The 26,744-nt window shown below is 56.5% G+C and overlaps 10 protein-coding genes across 10 annotated transcripts; 5 read left to right on the top strand and 5 right to left on the bottom strand.

Annotated features, from left to right (window-relative positions):
• Positions 1 to 1,386: 1,386 nt before the first annotated feature.
• Positions 1,387 to 4,341, bottom strand: LMH87_002057 (uncharacterized protein; the record flags this gene model as incomplete). Its single annotated transcript, XM_056193449.1, has 4 exons — positions 1,387 to 1,619; positions 1,684 to 3,817; positions 3,875 to 4,185; positions 4,266 to 4,341. 4 exons carry the CDS (start codon positions 4,339 to 4,341, stop codon positions 1,387 to 1,389), a joined length of 2,754 nt encoding a protein of 917 aa, XP_056050486.1.
• A 543-nt stretch (positions 4,342 to 4,884) lies between these two features.
• On the top strand, positions 4,885 to 6,000 carry LMH87_002056 (uncharacterized protein; the record flags this gene model as incomplete). Its single annotated transcript, XM_056193448.1, has 1 exon — positions 4,885 to 6,000. One exon carries the CDS (start codon positions 4,885 to 4,887, stop codon positions 5,998 to 6,000), a length of 1,116 nt encoding a protein of 371 aa, XP_056050485.1.
• Positions 6,001 to 6,229: 229 nt separating this feature from the next.
• LMH87_002055 (uncharacterized protein) lies at positions 6,230 to 8,138 on the bottom strand (the record flags this gene model as incomplete). The annotated part of the gene is made up of 4 exons (XM_056193447.1): positions 6,230 to 6,433; positions 6,499 to 6,815; positions 6,879 to 7,901; positions 7,967 to 8,138. 4 exons carry the CDS (start codon positions 8,136 to 8,138, stop codon positions 6,230 to 6,232), a joined length of 1,716 nt encoding a protein of 571 aa, XP_056050484.1.
• A 2,117-nt stretch (positions 8,139 to 10,255) lies between these two features.
• On the top strand, positions 10,256 to 11,117 carry LMH87_002054 (uncharacterized protein; the record flags this gene model as incomplete). The annotated part of the gene is made up of 2 exons (XM_056193446.1): positions 10,256 to 10,541; positions 10,606 to 11,117. The coding sequence occupies 2 exons, from the start codon at positions 10,256 to 10,258 to the stop codon at positions 11,115 to 11,117; spliced, it is 798 nt and encodes a 265-aa protein (XP_056050483.1).
• Positions 11,118 to 11,352: 235 nt separating this feature from the next.
• On the bottom strand, positions 11,353 to 12,620 carry LMH87_002053 (uncharacterized protein; the record flags this gene model as incomplete). Its single annotated transcript, XM_056193445.1, has 3 exons — positions 11,353 to 11,466; positions 11,543 to 11,773; positions 11,829 to 12,620. The coding sequence occupies 3 exons, from the start codon at positions 12,618 to 12,620 to the stop codon at positions 11,353 to 11,355; spliced, it is 1,137 nt and encodes a 378-aa protein (XP_056050482.1).
• Positions 12,621 to 13,820: 1,200 nt separating this feature from the next.
• On the top strand, positions 13,821 to 15,234 carry LMH87_002052 (uncharacterized protein; the record flags this gene model as incomplete). Its single annotated transcript, XM_056193443.1, has 3 exons — positions 13,821 to 13,823; positions 14,012 to 14,084; positions 14,156 to 15,234. 3 exons carry the CDS (start codon positions 13,821 to 13,823, stop codon positions 15,232 to 15,234), a joined length of 1,155 nt encoding a protein of 384 aa, XP_056050481.1.
• A 777-nt stretch (positions 15,235 to 16,011) lies between these two features.
• LMH87_002051 (uncharacterized protein) lies at positions 16,012 to 16,498 on the bottom strand (the record flags this gene model as incomplete). The annotated part of the gene is made up of 2 exons (XM_056193442.1): positions 16,012 to 16,408; positions 16,461 to 16,498. 2 exons carry the CDS (start codon positions 16,496 to 16,498, stop codon positions 16,012 to 16,014), a joined length of 435 nt encoding a protein of 144 aa, XP_056050480.1.
• A 2,076-nt stretch (positions 16,499 to 18,574) lies between these two features.
• On the top strand, positions 18,575 to 20,309 carry LMH87_002050 (uncharacterized protein; the record flags this gene model as incomplete). Its single annotated transcript, XM_056193441.1, has 2 exons — positions 18,575 to 18,788; positions 18,934 to 20,309. The coding sequence occupies 2 exons, from the start codon at positions 18,575 to 18,577 to the stop codon at positions 20,307 to 20,309; spliced, it is 1,590 nt and encodes a 529-aa protein (XP_056050479.1).
• A 963-nt stretch (positions 20,310 to 21,272) lies between these two features.
• LMH87_002049 (uncharacterized protein) lies at positions 21,273 to 23,553 on the top strand (the record flags this gene model as incomplete). Its single annotated transcript, XM_056193440.1, has 6 exons — positions 21,273 to 21,312; positions 21,452 to 21,687; positions 21,763 to 22,128; positions 22,248 to 22,668; positions 22,786 to 23,120; positions 23,221 to 23,553. The coding sequence occupies 6 exons, from the start codon at positions 21,273 to 21,275 to the stop codon at positions 23,551 to 23,553; spliced, it is 1,731 nt and encodes a 576-aa protein (XP_056050478.1).
• A 562-nt stretch (positions 23,554 to 24,115) lies between these two features.
• LMH87_002048 (uncharacterized protein) lies at positions 24,116 to 26,323 on the bottom strand (the record flags this gene model as incomplete). Its single annotated transcript, XM_056193439.1, has 2 exons — positions 24,116 to 26,215; positions 26,267 to 26,323. The coding sequence occupies 2 exons, from the start codon at positions 26,321 to 26,323 to the stop codon at positions 24,116 to 24,118; spliced, it is 2,157 nt and encodes a 718-aa protein (XP_056050477.1).
• Positions 26,324 to 26,744: the final 421 nt, after the last annotated feature.

Here is a 26,744-nt window from a genome sequence, read left to right as displayed (position 1 = left end):
ATCGTGTCAGCGCCGTCACTGTCAGTGCTCGTTTTACCTCTTTTCACCATGTCTCTGTCATTTCGCTAGCGCTTGTTTGGACCTCGCCATGTAAACCCAGTTTCATTAGGTACCTTCCAGATCTTTGCCAATGAAACACCAACGCGTCTTCTTTTGGTCGTTGATTTCTTGCCTCCAATAAACGTTGGGTAGCTGACATTTCCTCCAATGACACGTCCCACGAACGCATGGACTCGTCGTTCATCTTCCCCGCACCCTACTTTTCCCGCCTGCTTCTTCCCGCTGATGTGCACGTATTTACTCCATCCATGTCCCGCCATGCCGCCATCCAGGGTGTGCTGCAACCCTTTGCAGCATTCCCCGCTGGGCATGTGCCAAAGTGCACCCTCTTCGCGGCCACTTTGCCTCGGCGACTTGGATGCGGGAGGGGAATGCACCCAGCAGGACTAGTTTCCATTCGACAGCACTAAATCCATCGACACCAAGCTTGCCACTGGCCAAACGCAGCCATGTGGCTTGCTCTAGCGTGCCAATCCTTCACCTCTTTTGCCCTTCCCGCCCTCTTAATAAGTCAACTCAACTGCTCTGGCAGCTTGGCAGTGGCAGCCTTTCGCTTTATTAACCATGGCCTCCACTGCTGCCATCTTGCGCTTGTAACCGGCACGTCCGGCCACCCGGGCGCCGGCGCGTCCAACACTCTTCCAGTGCCATATGCTTACCCTGTATCCATCCGTACGAGGATACGACGGAACCTCTCCCACTCTCGCAGATGCCCAAAGCCGTGGGGAACAGAAAATCTGGGAGAGCGACATCACTTGTATTTTTCACGTGAATGGATCAGGACCCTTGGTTTGTAGCTTTTTTTTTTGGCGGTTTGTTGCGCCACCAACGGTTCACCATGGTCTACCCAGCGCTCGCCTGTTACCGACCCTGACCACCGCACATGATCGACATCATTTGATACGGTCGCAACCAACCTCACAACCCTCATTTTTGTTGGGGATCAGAGGAATACCAGACCTCTCGTCACTTGGCTTCTCCTTTCTGCCAACACTCGTGGCAACCCAAGGTCCTTTTGTCACACCAACTTTGCCCATCCACACGCACACTATCGAATGCTGCCTACCCGTGGCTTGCATCCTTCGCCGCCACCAACTTCCTCTCCCGCCTCTCCATTGTAGCGCGTCAGCCAATCCAGCAGTCATATAGCCTGCATTGAAGCTGTACTTCAACTAAGTAGCGATGTGATGTTTAGACCAAAACCAACACTGCAACGGAAATGGAATAAAATGTAATAAAAACAAGTCTTTTAACTGCACTCGGCATTGTATATCATGACTCTATCCTCCATCGTACTATTATCCCCAACGCCTTTCTCCCTCTTTTTTACGCTACAGATGCAATTACCAGCGCCGCCACATTCTCCTCCTCGCTGCGCACCGTAATCTTCGTCGTTACGCCCGACTTGGACGAGAATGCCATCCGCACCGTCGCCACCACACGCCCTCCGCTCACCGTCTTGCCCAGCAGCTTCAGCGTATGTGTGCTCTGGTTGACCGGAACGTCTGTCCCGTCTAGCGGTTGCAGCGACAGTGCTTGTGTGAGCTGTTCCGTAGCATCTATTGTCTCTTGTTAGCATCGTCTTCTCATCGGTCGCCGTGCCATGGTAGCTCGTAAACTCACCGGCAATGCTCTTCATGCTGCTCAGCTGCAGAGTCTCCTCCGCCTCCTCGCCGGACGCTCCAATCTGCTCCCACAGATGGTTGAAGTTGCTGGCAAAAGTAGGGATAATATAGTCGCTTCCCGTGAGCTCAAACTCCGACACCTCATACTCGTCGTCGTAACCAGTCTCCTCGGGCTCGCCCGTCGACGGGTCAATTTCCTTGCTGGTAAATCGGAGAATATTCGTAAATGACGAAACTGGTAGAGTATTCTCGCCATTCACCTTCTTAAACGCAACATACACCTTGCCAGGCTCGTCCGTCGCTAGTTTGTCAGACTGCAGGATAAACACTTCTTCCAGCTCATCCTCCTCGGAAGGCGACGCTACAACAGACACGTTCTCCAGGACAGTATCAGGTAGTGTGTTCTTGACGTCGAATTGCAGAACAATGTGCTCCTTGAAAATGTGCTTGACCAGCGACACAACGTACTCCGTCTCCGCTTCAGTAAGCTCAATGACAGGCGACGACTTGAGGACGCTGCCAAACTCGGCCATGTCGGGAATGGCTGTGAGCTCCTCCGTGTATTTTTGCGCCTGCGCAGAAGCGGCGGCGGCCGCCTCGGCACCAGAGGCGGGGGTCTTGGTCGGGCCAGCCTTGGGGGCCTTGAGCGTCGGTGTCGTGGCCGTGAGCTTCTTGGTTCTGTCTTCGGCGTCGGCCTGCTCTCGAGTGACGACGGGAATCTTGGAAATATCAAAGGGGTCCTCAAAGTTGCTCTTGTCCTCCGACGTCACGTACATGACAAGCTGGTGCTCAAAGTACGGCAGCGCAAACATGCTGTCGTTCTTGACAAAGTTGCTGGCCATCTGATCATCTTTTTCGCCCATAAGCTTCAAGTTGAGCGCGGCACGGTCACGGACTTCGTCGTCGACATCGTCCAGGCAGCGAGTCAGGAGGACTTTGACACTGCTCTTGACGTCGGCGTCAGTCTGTCCAACGCCAAACTTGGCCAGCGCTGTCACGGCAGCCGCACGGACAATGGCGTTCTCCAGAACGACACGGTTGTAGATATAGCGGATATATTTGGTAGGGTTGCTGGTCTTGGGCCCCTCCAGACCAATCAGGTGCAGGATGCGCACAGCAAGCTTGGTGAACTCGCAGTCCTCAATAAACTCGCACAGGTGTGCCAGAGCCTCATCCTTGGAGTCGGGGACAAATTTAATCAGGTCAAACATGCTCTCAATGACAGCCTTCTTGAAGTCGTAGCCACCCTCGTCGCGCAGGATGCCGCTGAGGAACGTCAGCATACCAGCCTGCTTGCTTGGGAACTTGAGGCAGAGTGTGCGGATGGCTTCGACAATGGTAATCTTGAACTCGTCGGTAATTTCGGACATGAAGCTAGCAATTTGCTTCATCAGTCGATCGACACTAGCCTCGTTACCAGTCTTGAGCAGCGTCGTAATAGCAAACGTGGCAATGGAGCGGTTCGAGTTGGAGATGAGGAGCTCAATGTCTTGGTTGCAAGGAGCGACGGCGATGGGCTTGAACGAAGCAAAGTTGTGGAGGATGCGGAGGGCGGCAAACTTGGTAACGGCGCGGGGCGAGGTGAGGAACATCTGGAGGACGTGGACGGCCTGGTTAATCTCCTCGTCGGTGACGTCGCGGAGGTCGCAGATGGCCTTGGCAGCCTCAAAGTTGACCATTTCAGACTTGTGGCGCAACCAGCCAATGAGAAGCTGCGACATGGGCTTGCGCAGAGAAGCATCCTCCTCGGCGAGCTGAGATGCGAGCCTGACCAGCATGACGGTGGCAGGGGCGCTCTTGACAGCACCAGGGGAACCGAACTGCTGGACCATCTTGACCAGGGCCATGCGGTCGTGCATGCGCATCTGGTAGAGCAGGCCAATGGCGTGGTACTGCGTCATGCTCGAGTTGTTCATGGGCATCTGGTTGCTGGAGGAGAAGCCGAGGGAGAAGCCACCGCCCGACTTGGAGTTGGCAGCAGCCTCCTGAGTCTCGCTCTGCCAGCGACGGACGACATCCTTGGCAATGGGCAAAAGGTGGTAGGAGGAAACGAGAGCGGCGGAGGAGACGGAAGAGTTCTTGTCGACAATCGCAGTCTTCATTACGCGTTCGATCGATTGGACAGTCGTGGCCTAGGGAGAGAGGTCAATACGAGGCGCAAGCAGGCTTCATGCCGCTGGGAAACCCACATCAATGATACGGCAGAGGGCTCTGATGGCGTTGGGGCGGTAGATGGCGTCGCTGCCACCACCGGTGTCCTTCATGATGGTGCTCGTAACCATGATGATGTCCTCGGCCGAGTTGGCGAGCTCCTTGATGACAAGGTGCACCATCTGGCGGAGGCTGGCATCCTTGTTCTGGAAGAGCTTCGAGATGCCAAAGAACAGGGTGGTGGCCTCATTGGTCGGGAACTTTTCGCCCGTGTAGAGCAGGAGGGCAATCTTGGTCAGGAGAATTCGGCATCGTCGCGGCTGGATCGGGGAGCTGTTGAAGAGTCGAGCTGTTTGGGCCAGCTTGTTAGCATCGAATGGCGGGGTCTCGAGGCGTGGTGCGCGAGGCAGCCATTGTGCGCAAACGAACCTTCTTGGAAGACCTGCGTGCGATCCACCTTGACCAGACCCAGGTCAGCATCTTCGTCCTTTTTGCCGTAGCTCATGATGGGCGACGGGCTCGGGGGTTTTGGTTGCAGGTGTCGTGGTGTATCTGGCCCGCCAGGGGAATCTCCACGTTGACACTTTGGTCGAGGGGACGGTGTGGGACGAATCACGTGACTTTGGCCGATTTTGACAGTATATTCGTCAATACAAGGTAATAAACATCGTAATGAACAATTGAGCGCCTTATATTGGAGCGTTTTGATATTCTTATTCAATAGGTTTCTAGTCTGTGATGGTGCGCAGGGCTTTGGTGGAAGATGCTGCCCCTTTGTTGCTGGCTGTATGTGTCTTGATAGAAGGAGACACGGAGAGAAATTGACGACTTTTAGGTTACGCTCGAATAAAATAAAATAAAATCTTAAATTTGAAGAGAAATTTTTGATTTCATATTGGGACTAAGAACCATGCGAGATTCTTCCAAGAGGGCTAATTGACCGCTGTTGCGATTCTCCTACCACACTTCCCAAACCCACTCCATAGCAGCTCCAAAATTTCCAGACCTTGCCAAATCCATCTACAACACCAACATCACAACCACCACCATGCAGCCGACCATGCGAATACCGCTGCGCCTGGCGCCCCGTCTTATGAACAGCACGGCGCTGCCCGTCAGTGCCATGCACTCCTCTGCTCTCAAGGCCGCCAACGTCGCCCCCGTCGTCGGCACCGGTCCGCCCCCCGAGGCTCCCATCCAGCGCACCGTCAACGACGAGCGAGTCGACCGCCGCCGGAGGCAGGCCGAGATGCTGCGGACGGCCAAGACGATCCGCAGCGCCAAGGACGGCAAGACCTCGTCCTCCTCCAAGGACGGCTCGTTCATGAAGCGCCGCTTCTGGAAGGACGTCACCGTCAAGGAGGTCGACGGCGCGCTGCAGGTGCTCCTCGACGCGCGCCCGCTGCGGCATCCCAACACAAAGGCGATTGTGCGCGTGCCGCTCGACAAGCCGACGCTCGCGACGGCCCTCGCCATCGAGTGGGATCTGCTCACCAGCGCGCAGCAGGCCACCAAGCAGCACCTCATCCCGCTTACGAGCCTCGTCTGCCGCGCCGCCGACATTGCCGCCGCCGACGCCGCCGCCGACGACCAGATCCGCGTGGCCATTGCCGAGTCGGTGCTGCGCTACCTCGACACCGACTCGCTGCTGTGCTGGGCGCCGCCCGCGGGCGAGTACGACCAGCGCAACGCCGCCGGCGAGTCCCTCCGCGACGTGCAAAAGCGCACCGCCGAGGAGACGGTGGGCTTCCTGACGACGCACGTCTGGCCGGGCATCACCATCAAGCCCGTGCTCGACGGCGACTCCATCTTCCCTGCCGAGCAGGACGAGGGCGTGCGCGAAGTGGTCCAGAGCTGGATTATGGGCCTCTCGGCCTGGGAAATTGCCGGCCTCGAGAGGGCGGTGCTGGCGGGCAAGAGTCTCATCGCGGCCTCCCGCTTCATTGCCGAGTGGAGCGTCGGCCCTGCGGGTGTGTCGAACGCTCAGCCTCGCGAGACCAGGTTTGGCGCCGAGGAAGCGGCTCGCGCCACGAGCCTGGAGGTGGACTGGCAGACGGGCTACTGGGGCGAGGTGGAAGATACCCACGATGTGAACAAGGAGGATGTCCGTCGCCAGCTCGGCAGCGTCGTTTTGCTCGTCACTGGCACAAGCAAATCGTCGTAAATACGAGGGAAGAAGAAAAAGGGGGCCGCTGGCTACCATGTATTTATAACCACTGTACACAATCGACAACTGCTGTCATGGTCAAATAGAGATGTTACACTAAAATAATGGCGAATTTACTGTGAATGAGTTTGGATACAAATCTGCGCTATCAAAAATGACATGGTTTACATTCCAGCGCAACCCTCTGCGAATAAATTGCGGACTCTCTTGGCAAGCATCTACATTTCTATTTGGCGCCGATGGCTTGTCGGACGCGCATGCGAAGCATGTGAAACTTGATGAAAGCCTGGATGGCGTAGCCTTGGACGACACTCTTGAGGCCGTCCTCCCTGACGGCGCGTGCCGCCTTGAAAGACGCGAAGAGCGCAAGTGCAAGAGCGGCAATCTTGAGGTAGCGGCCGAGCTTCTTTGCCCGGCGGTCGAGGGCGGGCTATGGACCCGGGTCAGCACGAGGTCAAACGACCGACCACGGAATGTTGGAGGAAAGAAACTTACAGTGTATGCCAGGTCCTCGTAGTCTGGAAAGACGCACTTGTACCAAAAGTGACCCTGCGTAAAGGGATACGTCGACGCGTTGCGGGCCTGCTTCCCCTGGGCATCGCGAGAGTACCAGTTGTCGCAGTTGCCGTCTTTCCACACCGTCTTTTGCAGACCGTCTTGTATCTTCTGATCCCAGCGGTCCTCGGCTTCTTGCGAGCAGTCGATGGAGGTGGCCTCGCCGTCCAGCACGGGCTTGAGGATGCGCAGCGAGTAATTGATGGCATTCTCAATGGCAAAAACGGTCGAGGTATGGCCGGTGACGCTATTGGGGCCTGGAATATCTTGTCAGCCTTTTGTTCTGTCGAGAAGCGACGCGCCTTAAAGACGAAGCTTACCTAGAATCATGAAAAAGTTGGGGAAACCACTGAGCAATACGGTATTATACGCTCCGGCGCCGTTGGTCTTTTTCCAGTGCTCCTCGGCGGACTCGCCGTTCTTGCCGACGACTTGGACGCGGGGCAGGAAGCTGTTTGTAATGTACCCCGTAGCGAGCGCAATGACGTCGGCCTCGATGACGCCGTCCTTTGTGCGCACGCCCTCGGGGACGATTTCGAGAATGGCATTGTCCGTCAGTGTGAGATTCTCCTCGTTGAGGGACTCGAGGTAGCCCGGGTTGAAGATGCGGCGCTTGCAGCCGATGGGGAAGTCGGGGATGAGCATGTCGTGGTACTTGGCCGGGGCGAGCTCCTTCATGTAGGCGCGCGTGGTGTCCTCGGCGCCCTTGCGCAGGGCGGCGGCGTAGCTCGTCGCATAGAAGGCGCGCCACGAGTTCTCCAGCGCCAGCCAGATGGCCAGGCGCATCAGCTTGAGCAGGCCGGGGATCTTGCGGAAGAGGAAGCTCATGAGGCGCACGTTGGGCATCAGCGGCGGCTTGACGATCCAGTGCTTGGAGCGCACAATCTGCGTCAGCGACTTGGTGTCCCGGACGATGGCGGGCACGATCTGGTTGGCCGTGCAGCCGTTGCCGACGACGACGACGTTCTTGTCCTTGACGGACACGTCGTGGTTCCAGCGCGCGGCGTGGAACATGTCGCCGCGGAAGGTGTCGATGCCGGGGAAGTCGGGGATGCGCGGCTGGATCAGCTGGCCGACGCCGCTGAAGAGAAACTTGCACTCGTGGTAGAAGACGGTGCCGGTCTTGTTGTCGCGAACGTCCATGCGCCAGCGGGCGCGGGCCTCGTTCCACTCGCAGCGCTCGACGGTCGAGTTGAAGCGCATCTTGGACACGAGGTCGTACTTTTCCGCGACGTTGGCCAGGTAGCCGAGAATGTCGGTCTGCACGTTGAAGAGCGCGTTCCATTCGCCGTTGGGTTCAAAGGAGAAGCTGTACAGCGGTGCAGGGATGTCACAAGCGCATCCTGAAAAGGGAAGAAAATAAATGGTTAGAATTATTTACGGGTGGTATGAAAGGACCAGCGCTGACCTGGATACTGGTTGATGAGCCATGTGCCGCCCAGCTTGCTCTCGCGCTCAAACAGCACCACGTCGGAGATGTTGTACCATCGCTTCAGGGTCGCGCCCAGGCCGATGCCCGAGAAGCCAGTGCCGATGCAGGCAAACTGGCTGTACGTGATGGTATTCTTTTCTGCGGCCATGGCTGCTGAATGACTTGGCGTGCGTTGTTTTGGGCCGCGTTGGAATTGAGGCAACCTGCAACCACAGACTTCTCGGCGCAGCGGATAAATCGCAGACGGAGGGAGGGGGGAAAGACGTGACCCGGCATGCAGCCGTGATATGAGCTTGACTGACAACTGACAGCCAAGCTGGTCATTTAAAGCTGGGGAAAAGCCGAGGCCCCCGCCTCTAGTGCAACGCCAACCGGAGAACACACCAGACGGAGACGGAACGTTCAGCCATGAGGCCGATTACACTTTGAGCGCTGGCTTGTGTGGATGAGATGTGATCATTCACGTTGCAATTACTGCGAGATTTGTCTTATTCGTGGGGACTATCGCGCCCATCGTGGTAGCACAGGATTGACATGTCGTGGTCGTCGTGGCATATAGCCGGGAGATGGGTGCCGGCATGTGCCAATCTCTTTGGAGGGCTCAGCTCGCCACCCGACCGGAAAGACGTAACGTGGCTGAGCCGCTTTCAGGGTCCTGCAGAGTCTCCTGCAGTCATGTACGCATGGGCTGATGTATCATGCAGCGCTGCAGAGGCAGATTCTCACCAGAGACGAGCCCCCTACCGCAAGAGAGAAAAACGCCGAAACGGGCTGGGTTTGTTTATTGCCGCCTGGGCTTTGAGTGCAACTAGCGCACCCGATTCTGGAGCGATCGTAGCACTAAAATCGCGTAACGATGGGGCCAGGTCGGACGATATTACCTGGTGGGAACAGGGGCCGCAGAAGTTGGTATGGCGAGTCACGTCATGACGTCGCGCTGCTCTTTACAATGATATTCGCTGCTGGTTGCGAGATTAAGCATTGGCATGAGATGCTGCAGAAGATGGTCAGCAGTGTAGCTGTGAGATTTTCGCTACAAATGCCGCACCCAGACTGAGCGGGCGGTTATTGGTGATTGAGGGGGGGAAGGCCCAGGTTGAGAAAAAGGATCTGCCCACCAAAACTTAGGAAGAAAATGTCGCAAAATAAAATCGAGTCCTGAGATTCTAAAAAGACCCAATACTTCAGCTCAAGGTCGATGAAACTGAAGTTGGAGGACCCTTTGGGGGCCATTGGTACGTCGGGCTTGGAGACTTTCTCACAACTTGACAGGATGAATGTCGGGCCCCGCGACGACTTATCTTGGTAAAGAACGTGTGCTATACTACTCGAGATTAGAATTCTCTCTATTTAACAAAAAAAAAAGATTGGGGGGCTTGGTCCATGCATATTGTCTGCCTTGCGATAAAATCGTCTATGATTGGGTTACCAAAAAGGGGATGGTCGGATTTAACTTACAAGTGCCCGCAAGCTTCCCTATGCTACTGCTACACTATGCTATTTGAGCAAGGCCAAACTGTAGAAATTGGGAAGCATTGAAAGAGAGCCATTAAAGACTGATTGGAGGAAAACAAAGACTACCTCTCGTGGCGTGGTGCCGCAGCATGGCCACTGGGTCGCGTGTGTCTGCCCTTATGCCAGCACCACCAGCACAACACATTGTTGTATGGCCTTTGAGAATAGGTCCATCTTAAGCTGATCATGTATCAAAAGCTCGTTGTTGCGAGCAAAATTAACAAATATCATTTACCAGAATTAAACCTACAGGTTCTATCGAGTCGTGAGGTGCGGACACGAGTCCCTACAGTCTGCACGAGTCCGGACAACACAGAGCTAATGTCCGGGTCCCTCTCAAGAAATACCTAGAATCTAGATCCATCAAGACCGTCATGGCGCTTGAAGACCTCGACGGCAGGTTCCTCCTCTCCGGGCGCCGATGCTTGCATGTCCGGGCCTCGTCCGCCCGTCTGGCCCGGAGGTGCCCACTTAACTCCGGGATTCGCACAGGGTACGTGCGAATCTGAATGCGTCCCTGCACCGGCGCTGATTCTCACCCGCCTTCTACCCAAGAATGGACCCGTAGCGGGTGTAAATATCTCTATTGCCCAAGTCTTGGATCCTGTTCAGTTCTTCCTCATGATATCTATATAAAGCCTCTGTCCCCCTTTTGAAAAAGGACAAAATAAATCAGAACAAGTTCATCAATCACATCCTACCACATTATTCAGCATACTCTTCCCTTTAATAAATACAACAACACTCAACATGTCTTCCCCTACTGTCGTCCTCGTCACGGGTGCCAACAGCGGCCTTGGCTACGAGATTGTCAAGTCCTTCTACGAGGCACCCAAGCCATACCACATCATCATGACCAGCCGTTCTCTGGAGAATGGCACCGCTGCCAGCGATCAGATCAAGAACGAGGTCCCTTCCTCAGCCAACACCATCCAGGTCGTGCAGATGGATCTCACCAGCGACGAGTCCATCAACGCCGCCTTTGCCGCCGTGCAGTCGACCAATCCCAAGATTGACGCCCTCATCAACAACGCAGGTACGACTTCCCAATACCCCCTTTCACACTGAATCACGCACAGCTGACTCTCGGCACACGACAGGCGCCACGTTTGACATCAAGTACAGCGACGGCCAGTTATCCCTCCGCGACTGCTTCAACCGGGCCTACGACGTCAACGTGACCGGAACCACCATCGTCACCCACACCTTTATGCCCCTCCTCCTGGCCTCCTCCTCGCCACGGCTCCTCTTCGTCGCCGGCCTGTCGCAGATCACGCAGGCCGCGGTAAAGTACTTTCCCACGCCGCCGCAGCCCGCCGGCTGGCCGAAGCCCGCCGTGGGCTTCGAGACGATTGGCTACCGCTGCAGCAAGACGGCGCTCAACATGCTCATGCTCGACTGGAACCACAAGCTGCAGGCCGACGGCGTCCGGGTGTGGGCCGTCGGGCCGGGCATGCTGGCGACGAACCTGGGCGGCAAGCCGGAGCTGGTCAAGGCGCTGAACCTGGACCACCCGCGCAAGGGAGGACGGCTGATGAGAACCGTGGTGGAGGGCGAGAGGGATGGGGATGCGGGCAAGGTCATTTCGTACGATGGACTGCTGCCGCTGTAGATGGGACGGGTGATGATGTGTTCTAGAACCAGATAGATAGATATTTAGTCAACTGTAATGCACTTCTTACATAAACAATATCAACGCAGATACGTGAATGTCAACCATGCTATTATTCTATATGCACGAAAAAAGAGAAAAAGGCTGCTGAAATGACGTTTATAATCGGGCTCGGTACGTGCCACGCCGAGCGTAAAAGACCTGGCGCACTACGTCCTCTTATATACACAATTATTTACCTCTGCGTAATCTTGCGGATCGCCTCGCCAAACGCCGGCATGCGCAGCTTCGCCAAGCCCGCGCCAAAGCCAAATCGAAAGTTTGTCAGCATCCAAGTAGGAGCACCTCTCTGTTACATCAAGTTAGTCGTCCGCCTTGCATGATTTTCGTGTTTCTGTTTGCATCCTTCAGAGGGTTCTGCTTACCAAACCGGCACTGAAGCCAGCGGCGCCGGGCTTGTAGACCGTGCTCGAGTATGTGCTGTAGACGGAATCCACAATCGACTCCGCCACCGTCTCGATCTCGAGAAAGGGCACGGCGAAGCTGCCGCCCTTGGCCGCGGCGCCGACCATGGGCGTGCGGATGAAGCCAAAGATGCCGAGCGTCTGGCGGACGCGAGGCGCGTCATACATGAACTTGAGTTCCAGCTGAAGAGCCTAGAGAGAAAGACGGGTCAGCATACATTGACAGTTGAAATGAGAAGCCTCTTACGTCGTGCATGGCAGAGAGGCCAGCCTTTGTGGACGAATAAGGCCCAATGCTCGGTCCCGCAATCACAGAGCTCAGAGAGCCCGAGTACACAATATGCCCGTGGTCCCTGCGGACCATGTCCCCCAGGAACTGCTGCGTGACGTAGTACTGCGCCAGAAGGTTCGTCTTGATGACGAGCTCAAGGTCCTCTGGCGGGGCGAGCAGGATCGGCGAGCCGCGCGCGACACCCGCATTGTTGAACAGCACCGTCGGGTGGCCCACCTCCTCGCGCACCTTGTCCGCCATGTCCTTGACGGCGGCCGCGTCCGTCAGGTCGCACTTGTAAAATTGCACGCTGCTGCCGGCCGGCGCCTGCCACTTGAGCTCGCCGACATCCACGACGACGACCTTGGTGCGCTTGTTGCGGCGCAGAAACTCCTGCGCGACGGCGGCGCCGATGCCGCTGCTGCCGCCGGTGATGAGCACAATCTCGCGGTCAAAATCCCACGTCGGGTCCTCGACCCAGTTGTTGGTACTCTTGTGCGTGAGCCAGCGGCTGAGCGCCCACGCCGACGTGAGCAGGGCTACGGCCCACGCCGGCCGGCGCAGGCCCGCGTGGCCGGCCGCGAAGCGCAGAAACTTGGCGGCAGTCTCGTTGCGCAGGAGCTGGGTGAGGAGGTCGGGAGCCCAGCGCGCGAGGAGCGGCTCGAGGGAGAGGCCGAGCGCGACGGGAAGCGCGGTGCGGTGGTTGACGACGTGGCTGACGGTTCCGGCGACGGCGTCAATGTTGAAGCCCTCGCGGTTGGTAAACATGGCTGCGGCGGCTATGTGAGGATTGGGAAAGGAAAGCGGCGAACGGAGCAGGATTGAAATCGCAGAGGCTTGAGGAACGAGGGAAAAAAATCGCGATCAAGGTGAGGTGTTGGATACCCGGCTTACCTTATAAACAATTTGATCCTTCCCGGCACAAAGGTCCCACGTCTCACCCAGTATTGGCAGCGCCGCCGCATTATAGACAGGCCTCTCAACTCGCCGCTGTACGATTTTCGCGCAACTCGGCACATCGGAGCAAGCGGCGCCAAGCTAGAATCGATGGGAATAATAAGCCCAATGAATTTTGTTCTACACCGGCCCACGTCAGAGCCGCGTATGCGTATCGCTTCTTACTCTATGTGGATGCGGGTTTCGCAGCAATCCGTAGGAATTGGGCGCTCAGTCTCACCACTTCTCACCTCTGCTCACCTGCGTCTACAGACGATCCGCAACGAAAGATATGTTCTTCCCAATCCAGCTCCACCAGTGAGTAAAGTAAATAGACTTTAGATTTGCCTAACGGCCAACACGTAAAGTCTGTTCGGTCGCCGCAGGGTTGCATGTGCGTCATCTCACACGGCCAACAGCTAGGCGCTGAGACAGCTGGCCCACGAACCGATCCTGCGTGGTCCGCGATCCACAGGGGCAAGCCACCAGCGGGCTGGACCCCTCGCAAAGGGATGGACTGAATAGCCTCGTTTGGGCTAGCACGCCGCCAGGCTCTAGTAGCACGCGAGTGGTCAACCACCCAGCCACTCACTGTAGACTAGAGGGCGCTCAAGCTCCAGCGCAAGCCCAGCCTGACTCCACACAGATCAAAGATTGCGGGAAAAGGTCCAGCTCTGTTGTGGAGGGCCAAGTCTCGGTGCGGAGAGGCAATGTCAAGTGCGTCCAGCGAACCTCGGCAACTCGCAAAAGGATTGCCCCGTCTGCCGTGCGCCTACCAACTGAATAGGCGATCAACCTCTTCCAGGGGCTTGAATATAGATCCTGACTTGACTTCTCACCTTGCTGGCTTCTGCAATTCTTTTTTCCCCTTTACTTTGTCTTCTTTTTCCCTTCTTACTCAGCTTCAACGCGATCCGGAAGGGCTTTGCTAGCGTGTCTCTGTTCCCTGCCTGTTACGGACGCCTCGGCACAAGCCTGTGCGACCACACCACCCGATTTCGAGAGATAAATCCCGGACGAACCCCGTTCACCATGGTAAGCTTACGCGCACACCTTTTGTGGAAGGGGAAAGCTCTGAGTCGATGAATGTGAGCGCGCTCGACTGAGAGATGGGAATGGCATACTTTTTTTTTCCTTTTCTTGTCCTGTCGCGTGACGAAAGCGGCCGAAGATGAAGAAATACCAGATTGTTGCAAAAAACAGCAACTGACGATGCAATGTAGGCTCCCTTCCCGAGCAAGCCAGATCTGAGCGCCGGCGAGCGCCTGGCGATGATTGTCAAGCTTCTCACCATCTGTACGTTGTCCCGCATGGCCTCGAGCCGTCACTCGCCCGTGTCGCTAACAAAATTCGGCGCAAACCTCTAGTCCCCGTCAAGCTGGCCATCAACATTCTGCGCATGCTCGTGCTGGCCGTCATCTACCGCATGAAGCCGCGCTCGGCGATCTTGGCCGCCATCGTCCGCACAACCTTTGGCACGCTGACAGGCAAGGAGATTCAGAAGCTGCAGCCGACGACGCGTCAAGAGTACGGCAAGTTCATCAAGTACGCGGCCAAGCGCTGGAGCGCGCCCAACTTCAAGAACCGCATCGTCTACGACGTCCAGGAGCTCAACAAGGGGGTCGACGACTCGGCCATTCTCTGGCTCGGCGACCGCAAAAAGGCCAAAAAGATTGTCCTCTTCCTCCACGGCGGCGGCTATGTCCTGCCAGCCTCCGACGGCCACTTCCTGTGGGCCTGGAACACCTACGTCATGTCGGGCGTCGAGGCCGGCGTCGAGACGGCCGTCGCTTTCCTGCAGTACACACTGGCGCCACGTGGCGTGTTGCCCATCCCGCTGCGCCAGACGGTCGCGGCTTACGAGGAGATTCGCGCCGAGGGCTTCTCGCCAAGCGACATAATCGTGGGCGGTGACTCGGCTGGTGGCAACCTGACCATGCAGTTCCTTGGCCACGCTCTCCACACGCAAGAGGGTGTTCCGGAGATCAAGCTCTCTGAGCCTTTTGCCGGCGCTTTCCTTGTTTCGGCCTGGCTGGGCCAGAGCGACGACACCGAGTCCTTCCGCGTCTTTGGCAACAATGACATGGTCAGTTCGTCAATTATCCAGAAGCTGAGTGTGGAATCGGTCGAGCCTCACAAGCGTATCACCGTCAAGAATCTGTCGGACCCTTGGTCGCGTCCTCTTGAGGCCGAATACGGCTGGTTCCAGAATTTTGACACTGTTGCGCCCAAGCTCTATGTTACGTACGGCGGTCGGGAAGTCCTGCGCGACCACAGTCTTGCCATGATTGAAACGATCAAGCGTGAAGCCCCTGGCGTAGACCTGCTCACTTACGAGGCTCCTCGAGAGCTTCACGATGGTGCTCTCGTTGAGCATCTTTTCAAGAAGCCCGACCACAACGCCAAGAAGATGAAGTCCTGGTTCAAGGGTGTTATTATTCAATAAGAGACGTAATGATGCCTGGGTGGCTCTGTGTGGGTTCAAAAGGCGTATTGTTTTCATGTAGATATGTATACTGAAGCACCAATTCTGACATAATGTGCAGTTGCCCTATGCAGTGAAGCATTGGCCAACAGGAGCGGCAGCACGCCGCGGCCCAGCCAATCTTGTATCCATTGGGGCCGGCGCCGTAGCAGTGAACGATGGATATAGCGGCCTCCTCATTCTTCAGACCGTTATCGGAGGTTTTTAAAATGGCAAGGACTTCTTTATCGAGACGTAGCCCGCCCTTACGCATTGGTCTGCGGCTAATATAAGCCTGTTGGACCTGAATAGTAGGTGCCGATGGAGGAGCGTCTGTGAAGGCTTGCGGGAGATCCGGACAGACGACTGCGATGCGCTGAAGAATCTCATCTATTGCTGATGGAGAATTGTTTGGCGACCAATTATTTGGCTCTTTGGTCCCGCCTATCACAGTGCCCCCGTGAGGCCTGGGAATGATGACAGTGGAATGGCCATCGGCGGAGTGATGAGATACTGTGGAATGGTAGTCGTTCGTTATTAGCATAAACTGGCCGCGTGATGGAAAGCAATTTGCGTCTCCGAAACCCCTTCCACTCGCGTTGACGACGACTTTGGGCAATGCCAAGACTTGGCGGTGCTGTTGGGCCACGAATCCGCCTCTTCGGCAGCGCCAAGTCTGGTGCGTACAAAGACAGCACCGAGCGATTCTGCCTGGCGCTGAAGCCATTTCAGATAGGCTGGGGAGTCAATGACCCACGCTTAATACGTCAGGCCGACCCTGATGCTGCTGGCAGCTCCTGCACTAGGCAATTCATCGGCATTCAAGAGGCGATACTGTGGCCAGGCGGCAAACATGGCAAGTTCATCCTCTGTCGGTGCTCTGTCAAAGTACTCGATAGCCGGGATAAAAGCCACCCCTGCATCTCTCTTGTCGGGATCATCAGCTATGCGCTTCAGCTCCTCGTAGCTCTGGCGCATCAAGGTATTCTCAAATACGTCTTGCTCTGTCTTGACAGGAACGGGCCGAAAGTGTGCGCCAGCTCTGGGAGAGGCATAATCGATATCCCAGTCGCCTGGAAGCTCTCTCGCGACAACTGTAACCAGGTATCCGCGGCGGGCCAGCTGCAGTGCGACAGACAGGCCGATGACACCGGCGCTACAATGTCCGGCATGGTCAGGACGCAGTGCCAGAGGGCATAATTACTCACCCAATCACGGCAATGTGATTGTTTGAAGTGTCTGCCATGATGATCTTGACAGTAATGATATGACTCTGAAGCTCCTTGTCCTTGATAGGAATGCGTTGGTTGGACGAAACGTCTCACGAAACGATCGGGTGGGTTTGACTCATCGCAGCGGAGCGTAGGCCCTTCTCGGAACAAGACGGCTCCGGGCTGACAGGCACGACTGTGGGAATATCTCAAACAATGGGCTTTGCAGTGTCTCGCAGAAATGCACTTTATCTAGTTATCGCATTGTTTTCTTTTTTCGAGCCGCTCAAGACTGGGTTAGCAGGGTTTGGACGGCGACTGGAGGCGCCGTCGAACGGTTTGGCGGCATAGCCAAGTTCGGTTGAGCTCGGGCCTAGGTACAAGAGTATGTAGGATTGTGTACGATTGCGCGGCCTCACTCTCAGAGGTTCAAGCTCTTAATCGTATTCTACTGCATCTCGACGGTTCTATCGGCATTTTACTTATACCGTTATGGCCGTGGTGGCGAGATTGACGGGCCGGTCTTCTCGAAAAGGAAGCTGGTCGAATGTGGCGGGCCGTTGTAACCTTATCACTACCACCTTTTGTTTGTGGTAAAGATCTCAGGGCCATTTGTCTCTGCCGGGCCGCCAAGAAGCCCATCAATGCAGCTCATTGCCATTGCTGGCAGCGGCCTCAGCCATGAAGCGTGGCAATGTTTTATGAAAGCACGTTGTCAAAGCAGCCAAGACGTTGAAATTGTAATTGTAATTGGCTTTGGCTGGCCCTTGCAGTGCTTGGCGCGACAATCACCTCCGTAATAAGGTAATGCAACTGGAGCAGTGCGGTAACACTCCCAGTGCCCCGCCCGCCTAAATATAGCATGAACCACGGGACGGTCGCAAAAGTTGATGGCGGTTGCTTGGTAAAGCCTCGAACGTTGATTTGAGTTTTGGGAGATTCGAGATTGGGCGGCACATCGTTCGGGAAAAGGGAAAAATAAGGGCCAAGAGCGAAAGCTGTGCAAATAAGCTTTTTGTGTGAGGGTGCTTCGAAGCAGCGTGGTACGATCCCCGGAGCAAAAGAGAAAGGCTGTAATAAATGCGACGATGATGCGAAACAGCTGCGAGAAGAGTCTGCAGTCGGGAACGACATTAGATGATGGCAGGTAATGGGGGAGAAAGAATATGCGAGATTGCAGAAGGTGTTTGCGAAGGAAAATGAAATCCTGACAAGGGTAACGTCGGAGGGAAGATGCTGACGTTGCGTTGGCAGCTGGCAGCTGGCAGCTGGCAGGCAGCTGGCAGCTGGCAGGCAGCTGGCAGAAATTCGGTGCGACAGATGGCAGGCCAAAATCGCCGACGACCTCGCCATGTAACATGGCTGCTGCAAACACATTTTGACAAAAGCAGCGCATTTCACCGTTCACGGCCAATGCAAACTCAATCCCATCTTATGGCAGTTCCCATCCGCATAGAGGGTACGAATCAGGTGAATCTTGAGCACACAGACGAGACGGATGGGTAAGATGGCGCTGGGCGGGCCACCTAGACGGCGATGGCAGCCTGACACCACGATCCCAGTCCCGCAAGCCCACTGCAGACAAAGAACGGCTGCGCTCTGTTCAATCACACGACGCCATTGCCGGTCCACAGAGCTTCCAACCCCCCTGGCCCCCCCATTGCGTGCCGCTACAACCTGTTGCAGACTCAGTTTGGGGCGCCACTGCGACGCTACGTATCTTTCCCATGCATGATGTGGCCCATCCATCCTGATGCTGACGCTAGGGAAGATGGGGTGGGCGCCACCGGTTGCTATTATTAAGTAGGCTCATCCCCGGGTTACGCTGCGTAGGATTTGGGTCTTTGCCATTTTGTTTCTTCCTCTGGTGTATTTACAGACGGTTTTGGGGGAACAGCGCGTCGCCCGCTCTTGACACGGAATCGATTTGAGCGCTGGGGCTTGCAGGACAGTCAGCTTCCACAGCCGAAACGCCTACGACGCACGGCTTTGGCGGATGGACATAAGACGACGGGACATAAGACGACGGGACATAAGACGACGGGACATAAGACGACAGGCCGCAAGAAAAGCCTACGAACATAACGAATCGACGATATATACACATTGTCATGCGCTTATCCAGCGCCAACCTGGCCGCCGGGCTTGTCTTGGCTGGTCGAGGTGACGCAGCCACAGCCGAGAGCGTTGCCCGCGCTGACAGCAAACCTGGCTATCTTGCCGTCCCAGTCGGCTCAATACCGCGGACGCCTCGCACCGAGAAGCGAGCCCAGAATGCCATACAATCTACGCTGGAAAATATGGACTTTTTCTACGCGGCACAAGGTACGTTGAGCCCTACACCAGGCGGGAGTCTGGCAATGCGTTTAAAGTTGCCCGTTCTCCCACAATTAACCGCCCAATCGGCGCACTAAGCCTGAGACACAACGAAGCAGAGCACAATTGCTAACAGGATTTGTCCCCGATACAGTTGGTATTGGCACGCCGCCGCAAAACATTACAGTTCTCATCGACACTGGATCGAGCGAGTTATGGGTAAATCCGGATTGCAGCACGGCGCGGCCGCAAGATGCAGAGCAATGCGCCCAGTTTGGCCGGTACAACCCTCGCAAATCGCGGACGCCGCCGGTAGGGCCGTTTGGGAGCGAAGAGATCAACTTTGGTGACACGACAGATGAGTCGACATTGACGTCTGTCAAGATTAGATATTATACCGACAACATTGCTTTTGGCTCGTTGGCCATCACGAACCAGACATTTGGCGTAGTGACGGAAAGCGAACGGCAGTCACAAGGCATCATGGGCCTGGCGCCCGACCTGCGCACGGGGTTCGACAGCGAGAAGCCGTACAGCCTGGTGCTAAATAGCATGGCCAAGCAAGGCGTCATTGCTAGCAGGGTGTTTTCGCTCGACCTGCGCCACTCGGACGTGAAGACGGGCGCTCTCATCTACGGCGGACTCGACCGTAGCAAGTTTATCGGCACCCTGGAAAAACTGCCGATGGTCCGGGGCCTGCAGGGCGAGGCTCGCCTGGCCGTGTCACTCGACACGCTTGGCATCACGCTGTCGCAGTCGGAGAACTACAGGCTGCAGGGAAACGACACCAACGTCATGCTCGACTCGGGCACGACCATTTCGCGGCTGCAGGCCGACGTGGCGATGCCGATCCTGCAGGCGCTGCGCGCCAAACCGGATGGCGACGGCTACTTTCAGATTCCTTGCTCGTCGAGGTACCAGCAAGGGTCGGTGGACTTTGGCTTCGGCGGCATGACGGTCAAGGTGCCGTTCAAGGACTTTATCATCAACGTCGGCGACCCGTTCATGTGCTACGTCGGGATCGCGCTGACGGAGGGGCAGCAGATTCTGGGCGACACGGTGCTGCGGGCGGGCTACTTTGTGTTTGACTGGGACAATGAGGCGGTGCACATTGCGCAGGCGGCCGACTGCGGCGACGCGGACATTGTGACGATTGGTACGGGCAAGAATGCAGTGCCGTCTGTCACGGGCAACTGCCGCGCGTCCGACATTCGCTGGACCACGTCGGCATCGAGCAGCAAGCCGACACAGACCATCTCGGATGGCGGCGGCGGCGGCGGCGGCAACCCGGTGGCGACGACGTACACGGTAACGGCGTGCCCGCCGTTTGACCCCAACTGCAAGACGGGCGCGGTCAATACGGCGACTGCGCAGGCTGCCCCTACCCCTACTGGTGACGGCGAGAACGGAAAGAGCAGCAGCAATAGTGGCAAGAAGAACAGCGGCGGCGAGAGGCACGGCGTAGTCGGGTCGCTGTTGGTGCTGCTGTGCTCTGTGAGCATGGGCAGCATGGTGATTTCTTTGTTTTAGGCGGGCATCTTTCAGTTCATTGGGCGCTGCATTTCTGGGATTAGCGATGGGACACGCGGGTATTTGTTGGAATATTGTGTTTAATTTGTTGGACATGGGAGAGAAGTGGTGGATAGTAGGGCATCTGTATCGGCATGACACCTGGGACAGGTCGGGGTTTAACAAAATTGGGCAGGAGAAAATAGATGTCTCTTGTTGCCCAGAATCAAATGCACCTGCTATCAGTACAGTCCATCTTTGTGAGGGGTGTAGTGACTTAATCGTGTGAATACCTGACAGACTGGCGCAGGCCCGTCGGGGCAATGCAACGCCGTGACATCATTGGGCCTCGGTAGCGTGTGGGCTCCCGTGTGTAGCAGTAGGTAGGTAGCCAGGACAGTGGTTGACGGCATGTTCAGACCGCCGAACAATCTCGGCGATTCAGTCCCAGCTGCAGCGACAGGAGAGGATAGAAAAAAACCAGGACCGGCTTTGTCCGCTTGCTGCAAGCCCACTCCGCGGAACCTTTTCCTCTTTTTTTCTCAATTGAGCCTCCTTGCTGCAAGGACAAAGAGATGCATAAATGCCGGTGCTGCAACTGGCCGGCGCCCCACTGCACGTCCAGCGCGTTCCTCGGCTCTGCGGAACAAAGTAGCAGTAAAGACCCCACCGCTTCTCCGGAAACCCCAACGGAGCTAAACCTCTGAAGCTAGCAGGAAAGCCAAGCAAACCGACTCGGGCGTGGGGAAATCTTGCGGAGGGAGAGACAAGAGGTGTGCGGGCGTTTGTCGCCAATCTCGTCTTCTTCATCTCTTCTTTTTTTGCCTCACTGACCTCTGCCAGTCCCTTTCACCTCTTGTCTATTCTCATCCCTGCGCGCCAATCGAGCTTTGTTCCTTCTTTTTCTTGCCGTCCCTCTCGAGAGCACGCGATAGCTCCTCTCCACCCAGACCAACACCCTCCGTCTCCCCGACGCCTCCCATCATGGTCTTTCAACCGCCTTCCTGGGTCCCGGCCCTGCCCGGTACGTCTTCTTTTTCTTCGGTCGCGTTGAGGCTCTGCCAAGTGCTGCCCTCCCAGGCTGCAAGATGAGCCCGGACGGAAGAGACTGCCCGTCGCTGCTCCTGAGAACATTGCGCCTGCTAACACCGCTGCTCCCCCAGAAATCCCCGACAGCGTCCCCCTCTCCGAGTTCATGTACGATGAGCGCTACGGCCGCTGGAGCACCTCCAAGGCGCGCAACCCCTACACCTGCGGCGTCACCGGCAAGACCTACACCTCCAAGCAGGTCCCCGAGCGCATCGACCTGCTCGCGCGCGCCATTGCCAAGCGCCTCGGCTTCAGCCCCAACGAGGGCACCGAGTGGGACAGGGTCGTGGCCGTGTACTCTGTGAATACGGTACGCAAGGCTGGCTTTCTCTACGAGGACATACTCTTTTTTCTTTCTTTCCAAAATTTACTGACCGTCTACCAGATCGACTACATCCCCGTCTCCCATGCCGTCCACCGCCTCTCCGGCATCGTCACCCCCGCCAACGCCCAGTACTCGGCCTCGGAGCTCGAGCACCAGCTCCAGTCCTCGGGCGCCAAGGCCCTCTTCACCTGCCTGCCGCTCCTCGAGACGGGCCTCAAGGCCGCCGACGCCGTCGGTATCCCCCGCAGCGCCGTCTTCCTGCTGCCCGTCCCCGGCGCCAAGCCGCACCCGGACTTCCCCTCGGTCGACGACCTCGTCGCCCAGGGCAAGACGCTGCCCGCGCCGCCACCCCTGTCCTGGATCAAGGGCCAGGGCGCCCGCCAGACGGCCTTTTTGTGCTACTCCTCCGGCACCTCTGGTCTCCCCGTACGTCCTTTCTTCTTTTTTTTTTTTGTGGCCTCGCTCGCTCGAAGGCGGCGTGGGAACGAGATGACAAGGCTCGAGAAGAAGAAAGAAATGCTAACGAGTTGAAAATGCGTGTATAGAAAGCCGTCATGATTTCCCACTACAACATCATTGCCAACATTATCCAGATGACGCTGCTCCAGAGCGTCGGCCGCCAGCAGGACAAGGTCCTCACCGAAAACGTCCTCGGCATCCTGCCCCTCAGCCACATCTACGGCCTCACCGTCGTCGCCCACGTCTCCCAGTACCGCGGCGACCAGCTCGTCATCCTGCCCAAGTTTGACCTCGCCCTCTTCCTCAAGACCATCCAGGACTACCAGCTCAACTTCCTGCCCGTCGTGCCCCCGATGCTCATCCAGCTCATCACCAACAAGGACGTCGCCGCAAAGTACAACCTCGACTGCGTCCGCTGCGTCTTTTCCGGCGCCGCGCCGCTCGGCATCGAGACGCAGGAGGCGGCGAACAAAATGTTTCCCAAGTGGAAGATTGGCCAGGGTTATGGTGGGTTTTCTCCTCACTTTTTCCTTTTTTTCTTTTTTCTTTCTTTTTTTTAAAAAAAAAAGAGGAAACACGCATGATATGTCTTCAATGTACTAACTTTGTTTGTTTGTAAACTAGGCATGACGGAAACATCCCCCGTCGCCACCGCCAGCACCGAAATCGACCTCGTCCCCGGCTCCTCGGGCGGCCTGCTGCCCGGCTACAAGGCCAAGCTCATCGACGCCGAGGGCAAGGTCGTCACCGGCCACGACGAGCGCGGCGAGCTGCTCCTCCAGGGCCCCTCGGTCGTCCTCGGCTACCTGCACAACGAAAAGGCAAACGCCGAGACGTTTGTGCACCACGCCGACGGCCGCTGGATCCGCACCGGCGACGAGGCCGTCGTCCGCAAGTCCTCCAAGGGCCACGAGCACGTCTTCATCACCGACCGCATCAAGGAGCTCATTAAAGTCAAGGTATGCTTCCTTTTCCCAACTCTCCCAAAAGAATATATATATATATATATATATATATATATATATATATCTAGAGCAAATGCTAAGATGAAAAAATTAGGGCTTCCAAGTCGCCCCCGCCGAGCTCGAGGCGCACCTCCTCACCCACGACTACGTCCACGACTGCACCGTTATCCCCGTCCCCGATGACCGCGCCGGCGAGGTCCCCAAGGCGTTTGTCGTAAAGTCCCCCGCCTCCTCTGGAAAATCCGATGCCGACATTCGCCGCGCCGTAGAGGAGCACGTCGAGAAGCACAAGACAAAATACAAGTGGCTCAAGGGCGGCGTCGAGTTCATCGACGCCATCCCCAAGAGCCCCAGCGGCAAGATCCTCCGCCGCGTCCTCAAGGACAAGGAGAAGGCGGCCCGCAAGGCCCAGGGCGCCAAGCTGTAAAAAGAAAAGATGGGTTTCCGATTTATATATATATATATATTGAACGGGAAATGTGTGGCACAAAGCAGATGTACGCCAACTTGGTACGAATAGGATGCAACGTTTCTGTTTCATTAGTTTTGAATTTGATAGCAAATGATTTCGTCATTATACTCTTCATCCCCTCCCCTGGACACGTCGTTGGATTCATTGTAAAGAGCAGACTTCTTGTGGTGTTAGGCGGTATTGAAAAGCAATCAGAATACACTCTGTACACTCTTTCATCAGTCCTTTCTACAGTCATTCACAAGGTAATGAAAAGTAAATGTTGAAACCAGTCCAGTGGGTATTAATTAAGAGTGTCTGTCTCTGCAGGAGCCTGCAGAAAACACTTCGTAGAGTAAGGATCGTAAGAATTATAATTATATGAGGTCCATCTGTTGTCCTACTTTGTAGTAGTCAAAGCATGCCCAACAAACAGCCATTTTCTTTCCAAGTAACATCCGCACACATATTTTCCATTTTCTTTCATGTACCAAAAATGCCAAATAACATACACTATGAACATTCAGGTTCGGCTACTTTACAGAGCAGCGACGAGGACCATGGCGACAACGCCGAGGAGACCGGCCTGGGCCTTGCCCGCACCGTTGACGGTGGGAGGGGCAGTGCCGGAGGGGACGGTGGGGACACCGGTGCCGACGGGCAGGCCGGGGGCGACAGTGGTGGGAACCTCACCGCCGGGGGCAGGCTTGCCGGGCTGCTGGCCGGGCTGGCCGGTAGGGACAGGCTGCTTCTCACCAGCGGGGGGAGTGAAGGTAACCTGGGGAACGGGCATCTCGGTGCTGATGACGCGAGTGGTGCTGCTGCCAGGAATGGTGGTGCCGCTGGTGACGCAAGGCTCGGTGATGGTGGTGTCGATGGTGATGGTGGTCATGGCACCGCCGCTGGGCTGGGGAGCGGGGGTGACGGTGATGATCTGGGTAATGGTCTCGGCACCAGTGACAATGTTGGGGTTCTTGCCAGCATAAGGAGCGCAGATACCCTGGAAGAAGCTGATGGAGTCGGCAACGTTCTTGTCGGAGCCACCATACGAGTACAGGCAGCTGAAGACGTTCTTGGTGAACTCGCTGTTCTTGCAGAAGCACTCGGCATCGGCGTTGTTCTTGCACTCCTTGACGACGTCGAGCCACGAGTTCAGGCAGCGAGGAACAGACTCGGGGCAAGGAAGAGACTGCGAAGGAACAGGGGGAGAAGTCTTGGTCTCGGTACCCTTGGGCTTGTCGGAGCTCTGAGTGGGCTGAGTCTGGCCGGGCTGGGTCTGGGTGATGGTGACAGGGCGAGTCTCGGTGACAGGGCAGATGGTGGTGCTGACGGGGATGGTGACGGTGATAACGTGAGTGCCGCCAGGAGTCTTGATGGGGCACGAGGTGATCTCAGGGCCGCAGCTGGTGATGGTCTTGGTGGAGGTGGTGAAGACCGTGGAGGTGGTGTCGTAGGTGGTGGTGATGACGCTGGTGACGGTAACGGGAGGAGTGGTCTGGGTGGCAGGAGGGGTAGTCACGACAGAGGTGGTGGTCTGGCCGGGAGGAGTGCTGATGCTGCTAGAGGTCGACTGGCCGGGAGGAGTGCTGACACTGCTGGAGGTAGACTGGCCAGGAGGAGTGCTCACGCTGCTGGTGGTGGTCTGGCCGGGAGGAGTGCTGACACTGCTGGAGGTCGACTGGCCGGGAGGAGTGCTAACACTGCTGGAGGTAGACTGGCCAGGAGGAGTGCTCACGCTGCTGGTGGTGGTCTGGCCGGGAGGAGTGCTGACACTGCTGGAGGTCGACTGGCCGGGAGGAGTGCTAACACTGCTGGAGGTAGACTGGCCAGGAGGGGTGCTGACACTGCTGGTGGTCGACTGGCCGGGAGGAGTGCTGACACTGCTGGTGGTGGTCTGGCCGGGAGGAGTGCTGACACTGCTGGAGGTAGACTGGCCAGGGGGAGTGCTCACGCTGCTGGTGGTGGTCTGGCCAGGAGGAGTGGTCTGCTGGGTAGTCGTGGTCTGAGGAGGAGGAGTGTTCTTGGTGGTGGTCTGAGTGGCAGGGGGGGTGGTGGTGGTCTTGCCAGGAGGAGGCTTGCACCAGAAGTCAATCTTGTGGCACTTGACCTTGCAGAGCTTCTTCAGAAGACCAAAGGTTCTCTTCTGGTTGCCCTGGTTCTCGGGAAGAACCATCTTGACCGACTTGGCTCCACCGCACTGGGTGTTGACGATGGAGGTACCCTGGCTGGAGACGGGGGAGGACTGCTTGCAAACAGAACCGTCGGGCATGGTGTAGTGGAACTCGAAGCGGGCATCAAACTCGGACTCAACAGAGAAGCTGTTGATATCAAAGGTGCCAATGTCGTCGCCGGCAGAGATGACGGGGTTGTTGTCGGAGCCATCGACGCCAACATCGGCCTCGATGAGCTTGCTACCATCGTCCTGGCGACCAGCAAGCATGTCGCGGCGACCAAACTTCTTCTTGCAGGTCCAGCCCTTGAAGTTGCAGCCGCCATAACCGCCGATGGGACCGACGGGGGTATCCTTCCAGTTGTAGCCGGGAATCTGATCGGGCTTGCAGATGACGGGGACCTTGCCGGGGCAGGTGAAGGGCTTGAGGTCGGTCCAGTACTTGAAGACATCACCGACAATGTCAAACTAGGGCAATGTTAGTGGCAATGATAGCAGCGGGAGACGGGTAGTACACACGGTGGCGGTGGCCTGCTCGAAAGTGGCCGCAATGGCCAAGGCGTAGGTGACCTTCATGATGAATATAATCCGACTCGAATCGAAGAAAATACAATAATAGAATGAGATGAGCGACAGTAGTTGATATGCGAGTAGGCTCGATATCTGTAAGCGATGGTGGTGTCAAAGAAAACGAACGGCTTTGACGTTGGTAAACGATGGACAAGCAATAGGAAATAGACGGAGAAGAAAGAAAAAGAAGAGACTAAAGAGTAGATGAGATACAAGAGAGACTCTAGGACAAGAGGAGGCGAGCAGCTACATCTATATACCACGAGCTGGCAGCGGCATTTGTGCAGCGTGCATGGGAACGGGCGCGAGCGGACTGGGGTCGGCGGTGGTACCAGCCAGGTGTGGTGTAGCTGCACGGCGAGAAAGGATGGCATGACCACGACGTCCGGACGGAGACGAGAGGCTCCATCGAGCGATGCTGGTCAGT

Source organism: Akanthomyces muscarius, chromosome 3 (assembly GCF_028009165.1).
Source record: "Akanthomyces muscarius strain Ve6 chromosome 3, whole genome shotgun sequence".
In the NCBI taxonomy this organism is placed as follows: domain Eukaryota; kingdom Fungi; phylum Ascomycota; class Sordariomycetes; order Hypocreales; family Cordycipitaceae; genus Akanthomyces; species Akanthomyces muscarius.
This window is presented reverse-complemented; position numbering and strand designations above follow the sequence as displayed.